Source organism: Leptosomus discolor, chromosome 7 (assembly GCF_034619465.1).
Source record: "Leptosomus discolor isolate bLepDis1 chromosome 7, bLepDis1.hap2, whole genome shotgun sequence".
NCBI lineage: Eukaryota > Metazoa > Chordata > Aves > Leptosomiformes > Leptosomidae > Leptosomus > Leptosomus discolor.
The window spans coordinates 59,914,691-59,923,222 of NC_141397.1; the positions used below are offsets into that span (position 1 = coordinate 59,914,691).

The 8,532-nt window shown below is 46.2% G+C and overlaps 1 protein-coding gene across 1 annotated transcript; it reads left to right on the top strand.

The window, feature by feature from the left end:
- Positions 1-308: 308 nt before the first annotated feature.
- TNFSF10 (TNF superfamily member 10) lies at positions 309-7,976 on the top strand. Its single transcript, XM_086468261.1, has 5 exons — positions 309-434; positions 4,249-4,401; positions 5,930-5,972; positions 6,711-6,827; positions 7,528-7,976. The coding sequence occupies exons 1-5, from the start codon at positions 309-311 to the stop codon at positions 7,974-7,976; spliced, it is 888 nt and encodes a 295-aa protein (XP_086324387.1).
- Positions 7,977-8,532: the final 556 nt, after the last annotated feature.

The window sequence follows — 8,532 nt, forward strand, 5'->3', positions numbered from 1 at the left end:
AGGAGCTGAAGGCGCCCCGGCAGGACCGCACCCCCCACACACACACCTCGGCGGGCCGGGCCGCGCCGGGCCGGGCCGGGGGGAGGCGGGCAGGGTGCCGCCCGGCCCCCGGGGCTGGGGCTGCCGAGGGGGCGGGCAGGCCGGGCGGGCCGTGCGGCGGGCGGCTGCCGCGGGCCGCACTTCGGCGCGGGACAGCGGCGGGTGAGACACCCCCCCCCCCCTCCCCCCCCGCGCCCCAGGCCAGGCCGCTCCTCCCCCGGAGGGAAAAGCCTCCCGAGAGAGGAGCCCAGCGCTGCCTCGGGCGAGCCATGAAGCTGCCCGCGGCCGGTCCCAGCCCCGGGCAGACCTGCGGGGCCGTGCTCGTCGCCGCCGTGCTCCTGCAGTCCGTCTGCGTGGCCGTCACCTTCCTCTACTTCACCAACGAGCTCAAACAGGTCGGTGGGGGTAAGCAGGCGGCGGGGCCCCGCGCTCTCCCTGCGGGTTTTTTGGGGGCCAGAAAAGGCAGGACGGGCATAAAACCCTCGCTCGGCGCGGCCGGGGGCGGGAGCGGAGCGGCGGGTCGTCGGGCAGGAGAGCGGGGCCATCCCCAGACAAAGAGCTTCGCTAGTGCCTGCCTGCCCCTTTGTCTGGGCTTTCCTTGGGCCGTGGGGGGGCCGGCAGGGGACGGAGATCAAGGCAAGAACAATTAAAAAGTGGTGTTTTTTTTTTGTTTGTTTTTTTTTTTTTTTAAAGTTACGCATTTTTGCAGAGGAGTAGCGAACGTGCTTTTCATGAGAGCGCCAAAGCTGCTGTCTCTCCTGCCGTGGCGGTTGCCCCATCAGCGCTGCAGAAGCGCTGGTAGCGCTCGGAGGACTGCAACTGCAGCCTCTGCCAGCTGGGCATGCATACACGCCACCGGGAAAACAGGCTGAGAAAAGCCGAGGTGCCTTCTGAATGCCTCCTCAAGGAAAACACATAGTTTTAAGGCAGTGACTAATCCCAAAGGAACCTCAACCAGACAGCAAACACCACAGAATTCCTCAGAATGACTTGTAAAATACCCATTGTGTAGTCTAGATGCTTTGGTCCCCTCGCAGCCACCCTTCAAGCCTGCTAGCTGCTGCTTAGCTCTTTCTTCTTCCTGCAAAAGGTTATTTGCGTTCCAAGAAAACTACTTTTCGTTGATAGTCCCATGAGCCTTTATGTGTGTGGTCCTGCTTTTCATTGGCCCCCTAGTACTCGGGGTGTCCCTTGCCCAAAATGTGCTTTCCTGCTCTTAAGTTGTACCCCTATGTTGCTCTCCCTGGCGCAAAGGTCGACCCACCTGCAGGTAAGTGTACTGTAGTTACACAGCTTCAGAAGATATTGCGTAAATGTAAAATATTATGTTGCCTATGCTTTTATTCCACATCAAATTTAATAGGTGGAGTCTTCTGAGATGACAAAGTCTTCTGTGAAGCAAATGTTAAAGGGTATATGGTATTGTAGAATATGAGCCAACGCTGATACTTTGGAAACATAAAACAATTTTTCCTGCTAAGTTAATAGCTGTGGCTGCCCCATATTTGGTGAAATGGGGGAGTCACAGAAATGTGTTGATTTTATGAAATCAGGTTACATAATACTGCTAAGGAAGAAAAGTATATAAATGCATTCTCATCTCTTCATGCATACAGTTCAGAGTCCTTTGCTAACAAACTTGCCAATCTAAGTAATTAGTAACCGCACTTCCTTTCCCTTCCTTTTATTCAAATATGCACACCTGGGACACAACCTCAGCTAGTGATACTTGTCCAAAATACAGCTCACTGCTTCTGAAGAATAACAAGCCTGCATTTGGTGTGAAAAGCTGAAATCTGCCCGCACTGAAGTTCTGCTGGGCTGCACAGTAAGGTTGCTGGCTCTGGAGGGGGTACCTTAAGCACAGTCTTGCATGTGCCATCTGGTGCACAATAAACAAGGAAAAAGCTTATCTAGAAAGTCTGCTACCCTGCATCCACATGGTGCATGTGGAATAAATCTCAAAAGATAAACAGCGATTTTTGTCTGCCCATTTTTCTTGCCTTTGTTGTTAACAATATCTGCGTTTCTACACCTTCACCAAACTAGTATGGCTGCACAGACTGCAGATACTTTTATCTTTACAAAAAGAATAACGTTTAACTAGGAGTTTTTCTCTCTGCAGCTGTAGTAATCTGAGCAGGACTACGAATATAACCATTTGTTCAACAGTTCTGCTATGGGAGGAAGTGCTGAGACACGAGCACAATAAAGTTCATTATGCTTCAGGATACAAGGCTGCAAGGAAAACGTCCTCAGACTTCCTTCTGTTTTGAAAACATAGTCCACACACTACGCCTAGAATAGGAGAGAAGCTTTACAGGATAGTATTCCTGCAGGACTTGTATCCTCAAAGACCTCAGTGCTACAGATAAACCTCATTGGTGTGAGTCTTACAGCATCCTCATGCCGTGCTTTCTCTACCCATAAACAGAAATACCAATCCTTCAGTACCATACCGTGCTGATACAAGGTGAATCCCTGAGGATTTCAAAATGCACTCAAAATACTGTTCCAATGCCAGGGTAGTAAAGCTGTTTGGGGGAAAAGTATGCAGGTAAGAAGGCAGAAGCACAGAACTGTTTGCTTCCAGATCGGAGGGCAGAGCTCAAAGGTGAGCTGCAGCAGATCTGGTCAGAGAATAAACTGTAAGATCTCAACTGCTCACGTTTTAGGGTTTTTTTTTAAACTCATCAAACTACTTTGTTATAGAAGCTCGTATAGTTAAATCTGTCACAGCCCCTAGTTTTAAGTGTGATTTTACCTTAATAATTACCTTACATAATTTTAATCACTTCAAGTGAGTTCTTGAAACAAGAAACCTGATTTAAGAATATCACTGTACTGCTCAGCAAAGACACAGAAACCTTCCCACCGCTTGTAGTGGTGGCCCCATTTCACTCTGATGCCTACAAAATCGTTTTGAGTAATAGAGGAAGCTCAATGGACTCTGCTGCTGCAAACTGAAGGTGCTGTTCAACCCGGTAGGACTTGCAGGGTAATAGGGGTGAATTCTCCTAATCCTCCTGGAGAAATCTCCTCCTAAACGCCTTTTGTTTTCTAACAGGCAGGAAAAGCAGGGAGTGTGAAGGAGGAGGTAACTCCCATTTGTTGCTTTCAATGCCCCAGTCTCAAGGACAGCTGAAACTGGTATTTGTAGAATAAATGTTATCTGTTTAGCAAACCAAAACAAACTTCTTTAACATAAGAGTAGAGAAATTTAAATGTTACAACCAGAACTCCATCTGAATGCTTTGCCTGTCTGTTTGCTGATTGCTGCTTCTTCCAAGTTCCCTGTAGCAGTTTGCTGGCACAACAAGCCTTCCCAGCCTTTATAGCTGATGCAGCAGCAACCGAGTTCAAAGCAGAGAGGAGCTGATCTCTGCTGCTGGCAAGTGCTGGAGGCAGCGCAGGTTCTGGTCTGTACATTAACCAACAGCGCCAGCTGGAGTTGTGTGTGCCTGAGGATGCTGCGGGGCTTGGGCAGAGCTTTCCACTGTGATAGAAACTCTCCCGGTCAGATTCCCTTGGAGCCAACAGGAGCCTTGCCACGCTCTTCAAAGTGATTTATCAGAAGAAAATGTGCTTTCTCTATGACTAAACGGTATAGACACGGGCCCATGTCACAAGCATTCAGCACTATGATTTTATTTGGACCAAAATGTCATTTCTGTGGTCTGGACTTGGTTCTGGACTATTAGGTCAAATACAGTTACAGAGAGACCCCACAGTGGATATGGGGAGCATATGAGTATGTATCAGCGAAAGCCTGGCTTGTAAGTGGCATTGGCTGAAAAGACAGAATGGAAAATACTTTTAAGGCCTGGTGTCTGATTTCTTCCTCAATAATTTGTGAAGAAGATCCCTTGTGCAAAAGAAGTGGTTTTAATGCAGAACTAGAGAAACTAAAGAACTCAACGACATTAGTGATTTGGGTATTGAATTTTCACAAAGCGTATTTAGTTGAGTGCTGGATACCAAATTTATGTCCATGGAGGTAATGTAAGTATGTTTTTGCATATTAGGTGTGCCATCATAGTTAAATAACTACGTAAAATCTGTCTGTATAGTTGTAACTTGCACCATACTAGCAAATGCTTTAAAGAAAAGAAAGCTTGTTCCTAAACTAAGTGAATGTAGTGACAGACCACAGCTGAACATTGCAAGCACATCACAGGTGAAAAATCCTGGCTTTCCCTTCTGCTGCAGCTCCGGGACATGTACTCCAAGAGCAGCATTCCTTGTCTCACAGGGGAGGAAATTGGAAATTTCATCCAAAACTTGGACCTGATTGAAAGCGAAGACAGAGCGGCTGATCCCTGCTGGCAAGTAAAGTGGCACCTGGGAACGCTAATTAAAAAGGTATTTGGGAACCTCCAGGCTGAAACAGTGTGCTTGGTGATGTTACAATTCAAAGAATCCTAATAGCAGGATAAAGGGGGGGCTCTCTGTTTTATTGGAAAGCAATAATCAAGCCACAGCTTCAGCAGCAGAGTGCTTGCACTGAAGCCAAAAAGACCCATGACAGTGGTTTCACTACATTCAGGAAACAATAAAGCAAAGACAATCAGATTTTACTAAGCAGATTTCAGTGATAAGTTGCCTTGTCTGAAGTACCTCGGGGTAGAAGTGTTTGACTCGACCTTGTTCTCTACCTGACCATACAGATCCTAGTGCTAGAAAGGTGTCACCATCTCTTTGGAAGTACAGGCAGACTGGATTGAGAAAATGAGCTGAAATGGGGAGAGGTAAAAAGGTGCCTGTGGAATGGTCTAGTCATGAGCTGCCTAGTGTATTAGGGAAGAGCAAGCGAGCACACAGCATCGGGCACAGCACCTTGCCAGCTCGGCATCCAGAGAACACCATCTCCTCCATGACTTACACACAATGCATAGAATTTTGGCTACAGAGAAGAAAATAAGCCTGGCTGAGAAATCAGAAAGGCTAAAATCTTCTGCAGTGGTTTTCAAAATCGCATCTCCAAAAAACCATCACATAAAAAAGCTCATGCGTAAAAACTCACTTCTGGCTGAAACCTACCTGGCAAATCTTGCAGCCCGGAACAGATCCTCTGTTTGTATTCCGAGATCTTGGCTCCTTTGGTGGGAGTTGTGCTGGTAAAGTGCCAGAACTTCTGCATAAAGAAAACATTGTTTTCTTTAGTGGACGTGTACACATGTAATATACCTGCTAGCTCCCTGATTGCTTAAGAAAAGATATCCTGGGTGCCAGAAATAATAATAAATAATAATAAATGATGATGATGATTATCATAAATGATGATGGTAATTATAGATGGATAGATAGATAAATAGGAATATGGCAGGGCAGAATGCATCAGTAAGTGGCAATACAGGGCCCATGTTAGTCACCCGGGTAAATCATCTCAGACCATCGGGTTGCTGCAGCTGCACCACTTGGTAACCAAGCTAGATCATTTCAGCAGTCAGCAAACAGTTACGGAGAAGGGGAATGCACAAAGTAAGATATGCTGGCTTAAGAGCTTAGATAGGTAGAGGTATAAAAAGAAATGAAATTTAATTTCTCAGAGGTAAGATCCCGCAGAAGTGCACACTGCCAGGTATTCTGCGAATGGAGCTGATGTTTGTACACTGTATCTCCTCTTGTTTGAGGAAAGCATGAGGGTCAAATTTTCCGATAGACTTAAAGCCCAGATGGTTGAGTGCTCTTGAAAATGTTTTCCCACATATTTGTTACATGAAAGATGTCAACATAGAAATACTTTATTACAACAAATTAATAGGCTGGTTTTTATTTGCTTGTTGATCAAATCCAGCATACGCTTTATTCATGAGTTTGAGAAAGGAGTGTCCTTTTCCTGCACCTATTTCTGCTGACAAACTAATTCATTTTCTCTGTTTGTTGGCAGATAATGTCAAGAAGCTACGAGGAAAACATATCTGCAGTCAACGGTATTATCATAATTTCATTATTTGTGGCAGAAAGGAGGTGCTAGTGGCACCTGATGTGTAGTGACTCAGCTTTTTAAAAGCGCAGAAAACACTAAGATCTTGTACTGACAGCAAGTCATCAAAAAAATGATTCCTTGTTATTAGATGGCAAATTTTCAGGAGCCAGAAATATGGTTGAGTGGTTAGAGCAAGGTAACCAAGGTGGAGGCAGAGGACTCAGCTTCTAGACCTCAGTCCCACAGTGGTTCAGGGATCTTGAACAGTCTGCTCTCCCGAGAACAAGCAGCACTGAACTGCTGTACGCGTAGATCAGTTAAGGAATAGCTCTGCTGAAGCTCGTACGGCTCTAAACACATTGAGCAAAAGCTTTGCAGCCTCCAAGTGGAAATTTGGAGTAAAGATTATGAATGCTTGACCTTAAAGGGTACTGATAGTCAATACAAAAATGTGGTACCACGGGTTATTTTAAGTTGTCTATTGGCAATTTTGAGGTGGAAGGAGGACAAAAGGAGAACAAAGAGCATGTAAAGACATTTCAAAGGCAAGCAAGAGCGAAAGAGAAATTTGAGCCTCATTAGCCAATAAATAGCATTCAGTCTGACTCAGTCAATTAAAAAAAATTTCTATAGATATTCTTTAAAATCAGGTCAAATAGGGCAGATGTATTTACCAGGTGGCAGATGTGCTTTCCTCCCTTCTTGCTTGTAACGTGGGGTTCCATTTCTGGTCTTTCCTTAGCTGAAAGAGCCCTGACGCTGTCGCACGCCGACGGGCAGCAGCCACGCAGTCCCGTCAACAGGATCGCGGCACATCTGACGGGCAACAGCAACAGGAGGGGTTCCCTGTCCCCACACAGTAAGGAAAAACCTTTACAAACAGTTGAAGATCACAGAAATTACTCTCTCATTGCTAGCCTCTTGCTTACATACGCTTTTTAATACTTGCATTGAGTTAATAGTAAGAAACAAATCCTAACAAAGTCTTGTCCCAGACTTTGGGGTTTTTTTAGCTAATTTTCACAGAACAGGGAGAAAGCCCCTTCGTTCTGGGTACCTCCCTCTTCTGGAACCTTCATCTGGGGAACAAAAATAAATATCCTTCTTCCTATCCTTAAGTTTTCCTCTTTTCTTTCCTTCAGTTTCCTTCTGTTAGTTGTGTGAGTCCCAGCTGCTATGGTGACAGACCTATTAGAAACGCAAGACACAGACAGGAGGGACTTGACATTCAGGCCATATTAATGAAAGGCTTGGTAGGGTTTCTACAGCTTTGGAGGGTACCAGACACCAACGAATATTTTAACTTTGTTACTAAGTAACGACATCATGATTTTTCTCTCATTTGGGAGCACAGAAATTAAAGGTAGTTCATGTGATTTCCCACATAGAGCTAAACAGCTTACTCCTGGACCTTCAGCTTGGTTTGAGAATGGAACTAATGAATAGCTGGGAAGAGCAGGTTTTCTTACGTTGTTATTAAAAACCAGACTCCCCAACTAGCAGACACCTGGCTCCACTACCTGGCTTTTAATTTAACATTCTCTCCTTTTTTTCTCAAGTAGATTCCTCGCCCAGAAGAGGGAACGGACAAAAAATAAACAACTGGGAATCATCGAGGAAAGGCCACTCTTTCCTTTACAACGTGGAGCTGAGAAACGGCGAGTTAGTGATACCCCAAACGGGCTTTTATTACATCTACTCACAAACTTACTTTCGTTTCCGTGAAAACGAGAATGAGGGTTCAGATCTGTTGGCACAAATCAGGAACCCCAAACAGCTTGTCCAGTATGTTTACAAACTGACTAATTACCCGGAGCCCATTTTGCTCATGAAAAGCGCAAGAACAAGCTGCTGGTCGAAAAAGGCAGAGTATGGACTTTACTCCATCTACCAAGGTGGTGTGTTTCAGCTGAAAAGAGACGACAGGATTTTTGTCTCTGTCAGTAATGGTGACATAGTTGACATGGACAAAGAAGCAAGTTTTTTTGGAGCCTTTATGATCGGTTAAAAGATGAAAGTCATGCTCCAAAAGGAGCCGGTTTTCCTAGTCAGGACCAGGTTAAAATTCTGTATGATAGGGGATAAAAAGCCAACGCTGTAGCAATACCAGCAATACCAGACTCCCCTTTCTCGGCTCACTCAGCGCGAGGTCCGACCGTGCCGAATCCTCTCCCGCCGGCCGGGAAGGAGCAGCAGCAGCAGCAGCTGGCTGCGGCTGGCCATGCCTCGTGCAGGCACGGGCACCACGGCTCGCTGCCCGGCCGGGCTGAGGATTTCAGACGCCACAGATGATACCTTCAGCCAGAGCCCCGGGCAGGTAAGCGCTGGCCACCACCTCCACAGAGATGCTCCGCACCGGCTCGGCCACCGCAGGTGGGGTGGGGGATGCTCTGGGTCCGGATACTCAAGGCTGGACATCAAATTTTATTCGTGGTCTCCATGGGGACCCCTTCTTGAGTATCTCAGCTCCTGTAGGGAGCCTTTGCAAGTACCGCTTCCCGGATGCCCTTGGAATTCCTCTGGAAGTTTTTGTTTGAACCTGAGTTTTACAAAAGTTGAAAGGC

What these genes read in the sequence shown, in the direction of transcription:
- TNFSF10 (XM_086468261.1), top strand. Translation starts at nt 309, where the DNA reads ATGAAGCTGCCCGCGGCCGGTCCCAGCCCCGGGCAGACCTGCGGGGCC. An exon ending in TCACCAACGAGCTCAAACAG is followed by an intron (nt 435 to 4,248) that starts GTCGGTGGGGGT and finishes CTTCTGCTGCAG; the next exon opens with CTCCGGGACATGTACTCCAA. An exon ending in AAACATATCTGCAGTCAACG is followed by an intron (nt 5,973 to 6,710) that starts GTATTATCATAA and finishes GTCTTTCCTTAG; the next exon opens with CTGAAAGAGCCCTGACGCTG.